The 18116-nt window shown below is 43.1% G+C and overlaps 1 protein-coding gene across 1 annotated transcript in view; it reads right to left on the minus strand.

Moving 5' to 3' along the window:
• SLC24A3 (solute carrier family 24 member 3) overlaps positions 1-18116 on the minus strand; it is a 486107-nt gene that overhangs the window by 83549 nt on the left and 384442 nt on the right. Inside the window, exon 7 of the mRNA XM_040351007.1 lies at positions 7054-7128. Coding sequence (XP_040206941.1) covers positions 7054-7128 — 75 coding nt within the window. The remainder of the gene's footprint in view (positions 1-7053; positions 7129-18116) is intronic.

An 18116-nucleotide genomic window follows, 5' to 3' on the forward strand; every position in this document is an offset into this window, starting at 1 on the left:
ACCCTCCTGCGTGCCCCCTCAAGAGGCTTTCTCCACACCAGGGAGAAAGTGTCGCATTACTGTGTGGAGTTACAGACAGAAGAACAGGAAGTGAGGATTTCTCAGAAGAAATAAGGACATTTAAAAGCAAAATGGAAGGATGAGGTAAGTGAAGGAGGACTGCACTGAGGTAAAGGAAGCTATTTAGGGAAAAACATTTTTACCTTTACAACCCCTTTAACCACTTAACCACCAGCCGCCGTCATATAACGGCGGCAAGGTGGTTGCTTAACTGGGGGTCGCCGTTATTTAACGGCGCCCACCAGAAGCAGTAATGCGCGCCGCCTCGGGCGCGCACACTGAAAATTCTGTGCGCGCCGGGTCTATGAGACCCGGCGCTACACAGATCAAGGTAACTGACCGACAACCGCGGTCTTTTACCATGTGATCGCGCCGTCCAATGACGGCGCGATCACAGGTAAACAAACCGGCGTCATTTGATGACGCCGGTTCCTCCCTCCTCTCGCTGTACCGATCGGTACAGTGTGAGAGGAGAGCGCGGATGGCAGCAGCAGTGTGGGATGGATCTGTGACTATTGCAGTCACAGATCCATCTATCCCTGCTCAGCCATCCCTGCATTAACCCCTGCAATACTTTGCCTTCCCTGTGCAATACTCTGCATTAACCCCCTGCAATACTCTTCCTTCCCTGTGCAATACTCTGCATTAACCCCCTGAGATACTCTTCCTTCCCTGTGCAATACTCTGCATTAACCCCCTGAGATACTTTTCCTTCCCTGTGCAATACTCTGCATTAACCCCTGCAATACTCTTCCTTCCCTGTGCAATACTCTGCATTAACCCCCTGAGATACTCTTCCTTCCCTGTGCAATACTCTGCATTAACCCCCTGCAATACTCTTCCTTCCCTGTGCAATACTCTGCATTAACCCCTGCAATACTCTGCCTTCCCTGTGCAATACTCTGCATTAACCCCCTGCAATACTCTTCCTTCCCTGTGCAATACTCTGCATTAACCCCCTGAGATACTCTTCCTTCCCTGTGCAATACTCTGCATTAACCCCCTGCAATACTCTTCCTTCCCTGTGCAATACTCTGCATTAACCCCTGCAATACTCTGCCTTCCCTGCGCAATACTCTGCAATTACTCTGCAATACCCCCTGCGCAATTACTCTGCAATACCCCCTGCGCAATAATCTGCAATACCCCCCGCGCAATACTCTGCAATACCCCCCGCGCAATACTCTGCAAAACCCCCGCGCAATACTCTGCAAAACCCCCGCGCAATACTCTGCAATACTCTGCAAAACTACCGCGCAATACTCTGCAAAACCCCCGCGCAATACTCTGCAAAACCCCCGCGCAATACTCTGCAATACCCCCGCGCAATACTCTGCAATACCCCCCACACAATACTCTGCAATACCCCCACACAATACTCTGCAATACCCCTGCACCATACTCTGCAATACCCCCGCACCAATACTTTGCAATACCCCCCGCACAATACTCTGCAATACCCCCCGCACAATACTCTGCAATACCCCCGCACAATACTCTGCAATACCCCCCGCACAATACTCTGCAATACCCTCCACACAATACTCTGCAATACCCCCCACACAATACTCTGCAATACCCCCCACACAATACTCTGCAATACCCCCCACACAATACTCTGCAATACCCCCGCACCATACTCTGCAATACCCCCGCACCAATACTTTGCAATACCCCGGCCAATACTTTGCAATACCCCCGCACCAATACTTTGCAATACCCCAACACCAATACTCTGCAATACCCCAACACCAATACTCTGCAATACCCCAACACCAATACTCTGCAATACCCCAACACCAATACTCTGCAATACCCCAACACCAATACTTTGCAATACCCCGGCCAATACTCTGCAATACCCAGAAAAAAATGTGTTTTAACCACTTCCCGCCCACGTCATATGAGGTCCTTGACTTTGTGCAGGGATATCTAAATGATGCCTGCAGCTACAGGCATCATTCAGATATCATTTTTTTCAGCCAGCGATTCCCTACACCATAAGAACGATCATGGCGGCTGTTCCGCCTCTTGATCGTTCTTACGGGAGGCAAAAGTGGACGTCCCCACTTCCTTCGCCCTCCGGTGCTTCTTCTGACTCACCGCTGCGATCGAAGCCAGGATCGTTTTTTTTTTTGTTTTTTTTCAGGCTTCCCAGCCTAGAGGTGAGATGTGGGGTCTTATTGACCCCACATCTCACTGTAAAGAGGACCTGTCATGCTATATTCCTATTACAAGGGATGTTTACATTCCTTGTAATAGGAATAAAAGTGATCAAAACATTTATTTTTGGGGAAAAACTTGTCAAACTAAAATAAATAAAGTAAAATGAACAATAAAAATAAAATAAAAATATTTAAAGCGCCCCTGTTCCCGCGTGCTCGTATACAGAAGCGAATGTGTACGTAAGTCCCGCCCACATATGAAAACGGTGTTCAAACCACACATGTGGGGTATCGCTGCGAACGTTAGAGCGAGAGCAATCATTTTGGCCCTAGACCTCCTCTGTAACTAAAAACATGTAACCAGTAAAAACATTTAAAACGTCGCCTATGGGGATTTTTAAGTAGCGAAGTTTGGCGCCATTCCACAAGCGTGTGCAATATTGAAGGGTGACATGTTGGGTATCTATTTACTCGGCGTAACTTCATCTTTCATATTATGCAAAAACATTGGGCTAACTTTAATGTTTTTTTTTTTAAAAAGCACAAAACTGTTTTATTTCCCAAAAAAATGCGTTCGAAAAATTGCTGTGCAAATACCATGCGCGATAAAAAGTTGCAACGACCGCCATTGTATTCTCTAGGGTCTTTGCTAAAAAAGCATATATAATGTTTTGGGGTTCTATGTAATTTTCTAGCAAATAAATGATGATTTTTACATGTAGGAGAGAAATGTCAGAACTGGTCTGGGTGCTCCAGAACGCCTGATGGTGCTCCCTGCATGTTGGGCCTCTGTATGTGGCCACGCTGTGTAAAAGTCTCACACATGTGGTATCGCCATACTCGGGAGGAATAGCAGAATGTGTTTTGGGGTGTATTTTGTGGTATGAATATGCTGTGTGCGAGAAATAACCTGCTAATATGAAACTTTTGTGGAAAAAAAATAAAAATAAAAAAAAACTTGATTTTGAAAAGAATTGTGGGAAAAAATTACAACTTCAAAAAACTCACCATGCCTCTTTCTAAATACCTTGGAATGTCTTCTTTCCAAAAAGGGGTCATTTAGGGGGTATTTGTACTTTTCTGGCATGTTAGGGTCTCAAGAAATGAGAAAGGCCGTCAGTACTTCAGATGTGATCAAATTGATACATTTTCAGTAATTGGTACCATAGCTTGTAGACCCTATAACTTTCACCCAGACTAAATAATAACCCAATTTTTTTTTTTTTAACCAAAGATATGTAGCAGTATACATTTTAGGCCAAATTTATGAAGAAAAATTCATTTTTTGCAAAATGTTATAATAGAAATGAAAAAAAATTCATTTTTTTACAAAATTTTCGTTCTTTTTTCATTATTAGCGGAAAAAATAAAAACCGCAGAGGTGATCAAATACCACCAAAAGAAAGCTCTATTTGTGGGAAAAAAAGGACAAAAATTTCATTTGGTTACAGTGTTGTATGACTGAGTTATTGTCATTCAAAATGTGAGAGCACCGAAAGCTGAAAATTGGTCTGGTTATTAAGGGTGTTTAAGTGCCCAGTTGTCAAGTGGTTAAGAAACTTTTTTGAAGGTAAATAAGGAGACATTGAAGAACTAACCCCCCCCCCCCCCCCGTACCCAATTCTATTTGCAAACTTGTTAACGTCCTTATCAATTTTCCATTGTTAAACTAATCTCAACAGGGTTCATGTGTATTCATTGTAAAAGATCAGATTTTTACATGAGGCGCACAAGGGCATTACTATTAAGATGCCTTGGTAAATTAAGAACAGTTGGTAATTGCTTTCAGCTATACAAAGAAGCCAAACAGGTGCTCTGTTTGTGTGCCCAAACCTCTTTTCATTTATGTATATATACCAAATCGTTAGTCCTTGTATAAAGGTACCCATCCAAAGTTTATGCTTATAGTTTTTAAAGGTTTTTGTGGTCAATAGCTCAAGCTAATTCATGCCTATACACCACTCATGGTTACTAGGCGCAGTGTATAGGCATGAATTAGATTGATCAATTGACCGCTAAGAACAATGCGACTTTCTGACAATTGATTTGGAATGCTCTTATGAAAACACGAATGTGGTACCTATCCAGCCCATATTTTTATATAATATTTATGTATACATATCTAAACATATCTAGACATTGCCCAAAACATATTGCAAAGCAGTTTTTGTATATATTGTCTAAACGTACACTTTAGTCAAAACTTGAAATTCAGCCATATCTCCCAACTGTCCCTAATTTGGAGGGACTATCCCTTATTTGGAATACAATTCAAGTCTTTCCCTATTTTTTCTCTCACTTGTCTCTCTTTTTGGTATGATGTACATACTGCCCTATAGAAAAATGTATTACAGTATTCAACAATCAATCCTACACAACCTCTAACCTGCTACAGTTGTTATTTTGAAATGCCAGTACTAAGGAAAACTAGTGGTGAAAAATATACTTGTGAGAGTTGGGGGATATGATAAAGGTTTGATAAACATACAGTAATGCAGTCAGCCTTTTCAGTGTCTCTATTTCTCTCGATGTATATTTGTTGTGCACCTGGCCCCCTCCTTTCTTAAAATCCACTGTTGTCAGTGACAAGGTGAATTGAAACCAATTTTCATATTGTACCAGTCATTTGCGTATACTGGAAATGTCATCTGTTGAGTTTACATCTGCTTTAGGGCGGGTTCACACTGGTATGACAAACGTTCCAACATTGGGAGCTCATGTCGCATGACGTGTGAAAATCAATGTTTCCCTATGGGAGCCGTCTTAACTGGTCTGACACAAGCTGCTCCGACTTTGAAAATGCTCCCTGCACTACTTTGGTCCGACTTTGATCCAACTTCCTCCCATTGAATATCACTGAAGTTCGGATCAAAGTCAGATCTCCATCTTGCATGATCCAACTTTGGCATACGACTTGTGCTTTGAAGATCTTGAGGAAGAACTCCAAGCCAAATTTTAAATAAAAAACCGGCATGGGTTCCCCCTCTAAGAGCATATCAGGCTCTTCGGTCTGGTATGGATTTTAAAGGGAACCCCTGCGCCGAAAAAACGGTGTGGGGGTCCCCCCAAAGTGCATAGCAGACCCTTATCCGAGCACATTGCCTGGTCGGTCAGGTGCTTTGGGGCAGGGGAGGCCTGCGCCCCCATACCAAAGCACCTTGTCCCCATGTTGATGAGGACAAGGGCCTCTTCCCAACAACCCTGGCTGTTGATTGTCAGGGTCTGCGGGTGGGGGCTTATCGGAATCTGGGAGCCCCCTTTAATAGGGGGGCCCCAGATACCAGTCCCCACCCTATGTGAATGAGTACCCATTCACCTGATAAAAAAGTGTCAATAAATAAAACACACTACACAGGTTTTTAAAGTAATTTATTAGGCAGCTCCGGGGATCTCTTCCGACCTTTCCTCTCTCTCTGGCCTCTCCTCCGTGCTTTCTGGTTCTTCTCCCGCTGTTCGGTGTCTTCTGCTGGGCCTCTTCTGCTCTTTTGCCCGCTCTTTTGCTAGCTCTTGCCCAATCTTCTCCATCGTCTTCTTTCCTCTGCTCTTCTTCCGATGTTGACATGGTGCTCCCTCCCGTTGTAATGCCATGTGCGCGGTGCGCAATGACTTATATTGGCAAGTGGCGGGGTCACCGGGTGATGTCACCTGGTGACCCCGCCCCATGCCTATATAAGTCGCACACACGGCATTACAGCGGGAGAAGAGCCAGAGAGGGCAGAAGAAGTCGGAAGAGATCCCCGGAGCTGCCTAATAAATTACTTTAAAAACCTGTGTAGTGTGTTTTTTGTATTGACGCCCCCCTGCCCCAAAGCACCCACCCCCCATATTGAGGGCATGCAGCCTTGTACGGTTCAGGAGGGGGGGCGCTCGCTCGTCCCCACCCCTTTCCTGACCGGCCGGGCTGCGTGCTCAAATAAGGGTCTGGTATGGATTTTGGGGGACCCCATGATGTTTTTTCGGCGTAGGGGTTCCACTTAAAATCCATACCAGTCTGAAGGACCTGTTATGCTTTTGGAGGGGAACCCATGCTGTTTTTTTTATTTGCCGTGGAGTTCCCCCTCAAGATTGTGCCTGGTATTGTCGGGGATTGAAGTTGGATCCCTGTTCATTGAAGTTGGACGCATGTCGGACTTCAAGTCGCAGGGCAAAGTCGGGTCCAAAGTAGTACGACTGTCGTACCAGTGTGAACCCAGTCTTAAGGTCAATTCAGCTTACTTTTCAGTGTCAGCCTATTTTCACTGATGTTATCAGTTTCCTGTTTCAGAGTTACCTGTTTAAAGAAATCTGTCAAAAGAATAACATGGAAATTGCTATTGTAGGACGTTATTTCAAAACTTACCATAGAATTTTATACTACATAAACCTACAAAATGTTGTAAAACAAGAGTGCTCAATCTTTTGATCAGGATCCTAACTTAGAAACCAGAATCTTTTTGGGGAGTATCTGGTTTGCAGGATATCCAACATAATTACTTCTGAATTGTATTTTCTTGGACTGCAGAACAAGGGAAAACTGACACTTAGGTTCCCAGAGCAATGAAAAATGGCTGCCAGTGTACCAGTTGTTTGGAGAAAGTACTCATTTCCCTACCAACTAAAGCAAGTACATATCCCGCAGCTAAGGCTTACTAGTAATAACAGATATACAGGTTTTTCCTAAAGTATCTCAATTTAGGAGAGGGTGCTACTAACATTTACCACTATTTCCTGCTTATTCTACAAAGTACATACAATTAATAAACATCTATAATAACATATGTTAAAAAATATGTTTTATAACATGATCAATTAATTACTAGTCATTGGAAATAATGGTACATATACTTACCACAATGAGTGCGATAACAGATAGCGTGTAATATGAGGCATCTCGTAGCAAGCACCATGAGGACAAGACGACAACCTGCCAACATACAGACATTAGAAGTGTTAGAGCAGTTGAACTAGAAGGTCACTAAAGATGCACATTGCAAAAAATTGAGACCTCATTTCTAAAAACTGGAGGAAAGCAGATGTTTGTGTTGCCCTTCATAAACAGTTCAGATTGAATACTCTAATCTGTAAAACACAATCTACAAGTAAAAACTGCATTGTTGCTTTGGAAAAAACACTTCTTTTCCTTCCTAAATACAATTTTGGTTCATCAGTCATACATTCCGCAGCTGTAAAACAAACTCAGTGGTAATTGTTGTAGGAGAAAGCCATAGGTGGAAAGTATACATACCTATATTCGCAAAAGAATCTGGCCTCCCGAGTAACCCATTTATAAAGCTATTTGATTAGTAATTTTGTTCATCACAAGTCTCCTAGATTGCCTCTGGACCTAAAGGGATTTTTAGGCCAAGGACTCATGAGATTTGAAGAAACCTAAGATGTCAAATGTTTCTCAGTTTGCTGAATGAATTGCACCCTTCTTTTTCAACTGGCGTGATCATAAAAAAAGCATCTTTTTGAATGAGATTGCATTGAGGTGGCCTACTGAGAGATCACCTTCCAGTTTGAAAGCCAGCATTATTTGACCCAATTCCTGTGAGCCAATGACGTCAAGGCTCTACCTCCTGCCCTAGCCTCACAGGAGAATGCTGCAGAGAGCAGCGCCATGTAATGCGAGCATTTAACATCCACCAACCACTAAAGAAAGAATGGAGGGAGTAAAGTGGACTGTTACCAAGCAAGACATGTGGAAAAATCTGCTCCAGTGAGGGAGAGGAAAAATTTAAAGTGGGCCTGGTGTGCCCAGAGTTGTTTTAATCCTACTGCCTGAAATCCATGTAAAAACGTTTAAACATGTTGGTGGGATATAATAAATATGTGTAAATGCGCATAAAAATAAATTTTTAAAAACAAACTACTGTTTTTGATGTGCAACAGTACAAATAACCAAATCTATGTTGAAGTATAATTGATAATTAAAGTAGCCTGTCATGAAGTTGCATTTATTCAAATTTATTCTTGCTGCCTTCGTAGGCTGACTATAATGCCTATCTGCAGCAATTGTAAATATGGTGTTCCTAGCTAATACCCCGTACACACGATCGGAATTTCCGTCTGGATAAACTCTGATGGAATTTTCTGACGGAATTCCGTTCAAGCTGTCTTGCATACACACGGTCACACCAAATTCCGACCGTCCAAAACGTGGTGACGTATAACACTACGACAAGCCCAGAAAAATTAAGTTCAATGCTTCCGAGCAAGCGTCGACTTGATTCTTAGCATGCATATTTTTTTCTCTATCGGAGTTCCATACAGACAAATGGAATTTCCGAAAAAAAGAGAACATGTTCTCTTTCTAAGTCCATCGGAATTTCCAATGGAAAAACTTGCATGGGGCACACACAATTCCGATCGTGTGTACAAGGCATAATAGTAAAGGAACAAAGGGCCAGATTCACGTAGACTAGCGGCGGCGTAACGTATCGTAGATACATTACACCGCCGCATGTTTTCATCGCAAGTGCCTGATTCACAAAGCACTTGCGATGAAAACTACGCCGGCGGCCTCCGGCGCAAGGCGGGCCAATTCAAATGGGCGTGTGCCATTTAAATTAGGCACGCTCCCGCGCCGGGCCTACTGCGCATGCTCCGTTTCCTAACTCCCGCCGTGCTTTGCGCGCCGTGACATCATTTTTTTGAAACGGCGACGCGCGTAGCGTACTTCCGTATTCCCGGACGTGTTACGCAAACGACGTTAAATTTAAAATTTCGATGCGGGAACGACGGCCATACTTTAGACAGCAATACGATTGCTGACTAAAGTTAGGGCAGGTCAAATAACGTCTAAAATTGCGACGGGAAACTTGACTACGGACGACGTAGCGAACGCGAAAATCCGTCAGGAATCCGCCGTAACTGCTAATTTGCATACCCGACGCTGGTTTACGACGCAAACTCCACCCAGCGGCGGCTGCGGTATTGCATCCTAAGATCCGACAGTGTAAAACCATTACACCTGTCGGATCTTATGGATATCTATGCGTAACTGATTCTATGAATCAGTCGCATAGATAGAAACAGAGATACGACAGCGTATCAGGAGAAACGCCGTTGTATCTCTTTGGTCAATCTGGCCCTATGTACCCACTAGAGAAATTCAAAATAGTCTCAAGAAGCAATTGGACAGGAAGTCTGGTAATATCAGTGGTGGCTTGTGTTTTTTTTGAGCGGGCGACAATCAGCCAGCAGCATGGGGCTTTTCCAGCACACCCCCCACGGCACTTTATGGCATCTCCGCCTGCTCGCCCGCTGTCTGTCTGTCACTTACCCCATCTTAGTGATGGTCTGCAGATTAGGCAGCGGGAGACGGTGTGGCAAAGCTGTGTCCCAGGCAGCTTTCATTCGTTATTATCACACAACTGGGTGGGCTTTGGGCGCAGTGCTTTGTGCCTGGAGCCCACCCTTTTTTGAAGCCTATTAGAGCCTCTGGCTCCAAACACATGCTTCAGAAAAAAAACACACCCCCCCACTGGAATCCATGCATCCAGCGTCCCTGTATGTAGATCAGGGGGCTGGACGCATGGATGGTGGGCAGCGCCTGTGCGCCCCAATGCACGGGCCGCCACTGGGTAAGATACTGGACATATGAGGTTTGTGGTCATATTACCAAAAACATTGTGTGGTATAAGGGTAGAATAAGCCCAAACTTTATATTATAGTATCAGCTTGCAGTTACAGATTTTATCAGAATTGTAGCTATTGGCTGGAGTGCAATGATTGATCAATGCGGGAAGCATCACAATACCTTGTTACATTTCCATATATTTCAAATAAGCATAATAATGTTCATGTTTCTGTCTCTGAAGTGGGAACACCAGGTGAGGGTCACAACGTTATTGTTCCACTGATTCCTCCATAGACTGCTAAATCTAAACTCCTTATGGAGACCCATACTCCAATGATAAAACAGTTATTTATAGCTGATAAGCAGCCATCTGCTGTCTTAGTAACTACAACAAACCTTAAGATGTTACTTCTTAAGGAGGGGAAAGAACTAGTTGGTCATTTGGGAGTCATTAAATGTGATCGTATAGCTCTTGTCACATAACCATTCTCCACATTAGAAGTGTGTTGTAAGGAAAAAAAATAATAGATTATAGTCGTATGTATACAAAGGGTATGGTCGAATAGTTTTTTTTTTTAGGTTTCGTTACACAAATTACAATTACTGTATTTATTGGTGTATAACACTCATTTTTTTACACTGAAAATAGAGGGTAAACTGCACTTGCATGTTATACGCAGGGGGCTGTGGAAAGTTTTTTTCCTGAAACTTCCCTCTTAAAGTTAGGGTGCGTGTTATACTCCTGTGTGTGTTATACGCCAATAAATACGGTATTTGTTCTTTTCCATTGCTGAAAATGTTCAGTGCAAAGGGCCAGATCCACAGCCAGCGGGCTTAAAGCGGATGTGCCATGGGGAAAAAATATTAAAAGCCAGCAGCTACAAATACTGCAGCTGCTGACTTTTAATATTAGGACACTTACCTGTCCTGGAGTCCAGCGCTGATCGCAGCAGAGCACGAGCGATCGCTCGTCTCTCTGCTGCTCCCCCCGCCATCCACGCTGAGGGAACCAGGAAGTGAAGCGCTGCGGCTTCACTGCCCGGTTCCCTACGGCGCATGCGCGAGTCGCGCTGCGCCCGCCGATTGGCTCACACGCTGTGTGCTGGGAGCCGAGTGTTCCCAGCACACAACGGGCGACAGACAGGAAGTCAGAAAAACCCGTCTTTAGCCCGTAGCGTGTGGCCGGAAGTGGGTGCAAATACCTGTCTTTAGACAGGTATCTGCACCCCCCTCCCCCCTGAAAGGTGTCAAATGTGACACCGGAGGGGGGGCGGGTTCCGATCAGCGGGACTCCACTTTAGGGTGGAGAACCGCTTTAACTTAAATGTTCCTATTTAGGTTACACTGCCGCAAAATTTCTACCTAAGTGCCCGATCCACAAAGCACTTACCTAGAAATTTGCCGCTGTGTAACTTAAATCTGTCCGACGCAAGGCGTGCCCAATCTAATGGGGCGAGTCCCATTTAAATTAGGCGCGCTCCCGCGCCGGACGTACTGTGCATGCTCCCGACGCTATTTTCCCGACGTGCTTTGCGCGGATTTACGTTGCGCCAAGTTTTGAGAATCGCGACGGGTGTAAAAGAAAAAAAAAGAGTTGCGGCGGGAAAAAAAAATGTAAAAAAAATTTGACAGCGACGCGGGAAAGAAGGGTCTACTTTTACATGGTGTACTAAGTTTACACTTTGTAAAAACAGCCCTAATTTTGCGACGGCAAACTAACACTTACGGAAAAAAAACAAAGGGAAAAAGCTTTGTGGATCTCCGTAAGTGCTAATTTGCATACCCGACGCGGAATTTCGACGAGAAATGCCCCCAGCGGCGGCCGAGGTACTGCATCCTAAGATCCGACAGTGTAAAACTATTACACCTGCCGGATCTTAGGAATATCTATGCGTAACTGATTCTATGAATCAGCCGCATAGATAGAAACAGGGATACGACGGCGTATCAGTAGATACGCCTGCGTATCCCTTTTGTGGATCTGGCCCAAAGCTCCCATGAACACTGTAGCTGCCTGCTGTTTACTAACTACTAAACGCTTCTATATGCTTATGCACCCTTATAATTTATCTTCCCATAGTTGCCTACTGCCTGCTGAATGCAATCTGTTGTATACATTTTCCTGCATCGCACCACAACTGGGACAGTGTGTAGTCACATGCCTGATGGCCATGCTAACTTGTTGCTAAGCAGACAGGGGCAGGAAAAATGACGCTAAACAGCTTATTTTCACTGGTTGGTAGGTTGTATACATTGTACAGAGTAATCACTTCACAGGCAGGTTAGAGTCACCCCTAAAGCCTGTTATTTAAAGGACTTTTTAATGTTGCCCTATAAGCAGAGTTTTTATGCCTAGTCTCTGTGCTATCTGTTTGACAGTTACTTACCTTTTAGTCTAAAAAATGGCCATTACCATTCCCATGAGATTTGGATTCAGCACTCAAGGTTTCCTTAACCACCCTGAATCCAAATTCAGATGATCACTATTCAACAGGAAGTGAGGGCATATCTTGCCAATGTGAAGGAATTGCCCCATTTAACATTTAAAACAGAAGTGTTCCCAAGGGAATATTTATTCCCTCCTATTACTGTTCTGGTGGGGTCAAAATTCAGAAATTTACCTCACGTTAGTAATTAGGACAATTAGAAAGAGTGAATGCCCTAACAGGGACAGTGACCGTGGTTCTAACCCCTCACCACTCTATCCAAATGTAAAACAAATGCCTTTGGTCATACTTAAAATATACTATTGCAAAGGCTTTTTTATTTTAATTGCCCGAGAAATGTTAATAAATACCTAACGATTCTGCCAGTTTCTATTTCTTCCTGTGAGTGGGTGACAAAGCTGATTACGCCTCCCAATGCTGTGGTTATGTTGTCACATTCCTGTGCATGATCCCATTTTGGAAATGCAGGACAGGGTGTCGATGCGCAGAGTGCCTGCAAGGTCCTTTAGCCAGTTGGTGAGACCACAAGTAGCCAAGCATTCGGCCCCAACCTGCAGTGCTTTTCTTAACAAAGAAGCACAGCCCTTAAGCTGATAGCGATGTCGTCCTCAGTGACCAGAGACTTCAAATTCAATCCCACCCACAGCTCTGGAAAGCACAGCCAAAGAAACAGTTGTGGCGGTCACATGACTGCTAAATAATTTGTTAAATTAGGGTATTTAAAAACCTTTTTTTAGAATGTAATTTGCATAGTTTATATAAAGATGCTGGTACTACACCCTGTATACTTCTTAATTAATAGGTCAGAAATACTTTAAAAATCAAATCATAATATTCAGGGCAGGGCTGGATTAATCATTAAGTAAAATGTGCTTAGGACACAAGGGAAGGTGACCCCACAAAGTTTTTTCTTGCCTCCACTTGCTCAGTTAAAATTTGAAAATGAAAGCTAGAAGCAGATTGGTTGCCATACATTCGAACATATTCACGAGCACACCAAGGATCGTCCGATTACATCCAAAAAGGTTTTATTACAAAAAAATCACATCACAAAGGTAGAACCCCTTTGTCAGGCATGTGATAAATATTATCAGGTGATAAATATTATCACATGCCTGACGAAGGGGTCCTACGCGACTCTGAAACGTTGCACCTTTGTGATGTGATTTTTTTGTAATAAAAACCGTTTGGACATAATCTAACGATCCTTGGTGTGCTGGCGAATATGTTTGATTGTTTGATGTTTCCAGGACCCAGCTGGTTATCGTTGCAGCACCCACTATTTTGTAGGAGCCATTTTACCAGGAACGTGTGCGATTGGAATATTGATCAGATGGTTGCCATACATAGCTGTTCCAGTCTAAGCAAATTCCCCACTCAATATGTATAAACATATTCATTTAATATATACATATATATTTACAGTACACAGTGTGCATATACAGTATATATAAATATAAATAAATAAATATATATATTATATGAAATTTACAAATCTATGCATGCTTCTGAAGGTTTTTAGATTAACTTTAGAGGCTTTATTTATAAAAAAAAAAAAACATTTTATTTCTAAATAAGGTATTTGACTAATTTGAACAACAAATATGCTCATTGAACTACATTAATGTAGAACTAAAAGCAAAATGTTTCAATCATCTTAAATAGAGTAAGGGAGGGTTATTATACATCAGATTTTTTGCCATAGGTGTCCTCTTTGGGTAGATTTCCATTCACTTCCTGTCCCACAGCCAAAACAGGAAGTAAGAGGAAATATCTTCAAAGCGTGGGAATCCCTAGTTGTCACAAGGAAGGAATAATGATCTCTTCCCAGTGGTGCAGTGAATAAGAACATAGGCAGGAGGTTCCGGTACTGTCCGTGGTCCTTGGTGAGAGAACTGAAAAGCCACCCTAAATGGAACTTATTGGCTCAGTCATTATATCTCTTTCTTGCCATCAACCATTCCTATTTGACCTCCAAACAAAGGAACATGCAGTGCATGCATTCTTTCCACAGGCTTTATAAACAAGTCACACACTGCTTCTGTTTTTTTTTTTTTTTAAGTGTCAATTAAAACGTTGTTTTAGTTGTAAACATTATGTACTAAAGTGGGTTTAAGTCACATCAGATTCTTTAAATTGTAGGCTGAGAAAAATCTGGATATGTTTACAACAAAAATACATCCTCTTTTAGAGGCTCTACCTAATGTTGACTATACAATCAAGGATAATGGTAATTCCAGTCAAGTAAAAGCAATCATTGAGTTGCTAACATTGTTTAGGGCAGAAAACCTGGCATCTGTTTGCTTTGTGGCTGAAAACTAGAATTAAATGTGTTAATACCTAACTCATGCAAACAAACCCTATTCTCTTACCTATCACATTCCTCAATAAAGTCCAAAGGGAAATATCTGCCCTCATAAACGTCAAAATAAAAGCCCCTTCTCTCCTGGTAGATCAGATATTCGCACAACTAAATTGTAGTTATGCATTTATAGTCAACTGTATTGTAGATTGGCACTGGGTAACGTCAGACTTCCTGAGGAAGTCGAATGAAAAAACGCAGCAGTTGGAAGTGACGTCATCACGCATGCACACCCCAAAGTACTGAAATTATTATTTTAAGGGAACATTTACTTTTGTTTTATGTGAGTGAGTATAATCTTTTACAATAAAATGCTTTGTGGTATTAAACTTTACTACACTATGGATGTCTCTGAATTGTAATGCTTGTTGGAGTTGTGAAACCAAAGGGATAGTTTTAGAGAAGTGGAGGAGAGGATTCAGATGTGCGCTGGTTCCTTCTTGGATGAGGAAAGTCCTGGTAGTGAGGAGGGGAATGCCTGGATGTCCTATCAGATGCCTATACCTAGGTAGAGCATTTCAAGACTCACTAGATCTTAAGGGGATCATGCAAATCTGGTGAGCCTTTTTTCACATACAGTTTTAGAATCCTTATGTTTAAAGGCACTGTTAATTGTTTTGGTATGTGAGTATTATAGATTATGAAATTAATATTCAGAATCTTAACACATGCTACACTGTGGGAGTATAGGGGGTAATCCAGAAAAGGGATACGCCGTCGTATCTACTGATACGCTGTCGTATCCCTGTTTCTATCTATTGAACTGATCCACAGAATCAGTTTACCATAGATAGGCAGAAGATCCGACATGTGTAATTGAATTACACTGTCGGATCTTAAGGATGCAATTCTAGGCCGGCCGCTAGTTGGCGAGGCCATTGCGGCCGGCCTAGAATATGCAAATGAACACTTACGGCGATCCACGAACGTTCCGACGGGCCCGTCGCGCTAAATCTACGTTGTTTACGTCGAGTTACGCCGCGTAAAAATAGGGCTGAGTCCTATTTGACTAAGCCCTATTAAGTATGGCCGTCGTTCCCGCATCGAAATTTTAAACTCTACGTCGTTTGCGTAAGACGTTCGTGAATGGCGCTGGACGCCATTTACGTTAACGTCTAAGCAAATGACGTCGGAGCGACATCAGTTAGCGCAATGCAAGTCGGGTAAGTTACCCGACGGAGCATGCGCAGTACGTCCGGTGCGGGAGCGCGCCTAATTTAAATGGGACTCGCCCCATTAGATTCGGCACGCCTTGCGCTGGACGGATTTGAGTTACACCGCCGCAAATTTCCAGGTAAGTGTGTTGTGGATCGATACCTAACTTAGGAAATTTGCGGCAGTGTAAATCACTTAAGTTACGTTGCGCTGCGGGGCTGTGGATTTGGCCCATTGGATTTTAACACTGGTCCTGAGGTGATGTGGATAAGAGGTAAACTGTGACTAGGGATGAGCTTCGTATTCGAGTCAAACTCATGTTCGACTCGAACATCGTATGTTTGATCGTTCGTCGAATTACAAACGTTTTGGGCCGCTCGTGCCAAATTCGAGTTACGTTTCACAGCCCATAATTCACTGCGGCATCGCAGTGCATTGCTGGCTGATGATTGGCCAAGCATGCACTATGACGCGCATGCTTGGCCAATCACAGCTTGCAATAAACGGAGAGCCGTTATTGGCCAAAGCCAGGTTGGCTTTGGCCAATTATGGCTCAGGGGGTTTAGTACACGCCCCACACTATAAAAGGCCGCCTGCAGGTTGCGGTGGTTAAAAGAGAGAAGACAGAGAGAGAGAGAGAGTGTCATTTTTAGTAGGTAGATGGAGCAGGCAGGCAGGCAGGCAGGCTAGTAAGTTAAAGTTACAGTGTGTAGAGGATATATATGCATCCCAGGTGTTGTATATATATTTATACACTGTATAGTTTAGCTAGATCAGCTCTTCCTAATTTACTGGCAGGCACGTGATTGTGCTAGCTGAGGAATTCTCACATGGTGTATTGCCTGTGTCCTCTGCAGTGTGCACCATAAAGCTATGTGGTGTGTGTACTGCCTTTGTCCTCTGTAGTTTGCACCTAAAGCTACTTGGTGTGTGCTGCCCGTGTCCTCTGCAGTTTGCACCTAAAGCTACTGGGTGTGTACTGCCCGTGTCCTCTGCAGATTGCACCTAAAGCTACGTAGTGTGTACTGCCCGTGTCCTCTGCAGTGTGCACCTAAAGCTACGTAGTGTGTACTTCCCGTGTCCTCTGCAGTGGGCACCTAAAGCTACGTGGTGTGTGTACTGTCTGTGTCTGTGCTATTTTTACCAATGATTTTCATCCATATTGCAGGGACCAGACATTACATTAAAGCCGCGAGCAGTTTTAAATTACTTTTTTCTTATAGTAATCTCATTTTGTGCAGGGACAGTTCTAAACACGTGCCACTTCACAGGCATACTATAGACACCCAACAGGTACAATATTTAAAGGAATTTTTCATTTTTTTATTTTTTTTATTTAAGCATCATTAAAATCACTGCTCCAGAAAAAACAACCGTTTTTAAAACTTTTTTTCCATTGATACATGTTCCCTGGGGCAAGACCCGGGTTCTCAAAGACGTTTTACAACAATAACTTGCATATTAGGCTTTAAAATGAGCACTTTTGAATTTGAACGTTCGAGTCCCATAGACGTCAAAGGGGTTCTAAATGTTTGCGTGAACGGTCAGCCCGTTCGAAGGTTCTGGTGCGAACCGAACGGGGGGGGGGGGGGGTGTTCGGCTCATCCCTAACTGTGACCAGAACTGAAGGATTGGTGAAGAGGAGCTGGAGAATGTGGTGGTCTCTGCATATGTGTAGAGAATCTCTGGAGAGGGGGACAGCTATGAGGTCCTGCTGACAATACTTACCTGTGGCATGCACATAGACTCACTTACATAACGAGTCAAGCAAATCTGGTAAGCCTTTCATCTAAACGTAATATTTATTGAATTTTAGCCTCTTAGGAAAAAGCGCATAATATTGTTAACTAATAAACGTTAAATAATATTGTTATCCAAAAATTTGAATTTAATAGAAATAGGACTTTTGGTCCCCAGAACTAAAAGACCAAAAAAACAGGGCAGTTGAACTATTGCGTTACAGGTAAATAGATGAACTCAAATATGTAAATACATATATGAAAAAAGTATACATTTTTATTATTATAACATCAAATAAAACACAAACAAAAATATACAATAGAAAAATGTTGTGACAACAATACATGTCACCAAACGAATAATCCCCAAGAGGGGAAAATGGCGGTGGAGGTAAGAGTCACAGGAAATGTACTAGTTTCGTGACTAGTTGCTGCTTTGTCAGGAGAAATTCTAAAATGCCCCGTCAGTTCAAAAGGCCAGGGGCCACCAATGGGGGTCTCCTGTGGCGACCAAGGGGGACGTATGTGGAGATGGACCTACCAGCTGTAAAGGTAGGGAGAAACAGTAGGGGGTCCCAGGACAGGGGACCCAGCTTGGGCTGGTGCTTCAATACGTGGCAATTAGTT

The sequence above is a fragment of the Rana temporaria genome, chromosome 4 (assembly GCF_905171775.1).
Source record: "Rana temporaria chromosome 4, aRanTem1.1, whole genome shotgun sequence".
Classification (NCBI taxonomy): domain Eukaryota; kingdom Metazoa; phylum Chordata; class Amphibia; order Anura; family Ranidae; genus Rana; species Rana temporaria.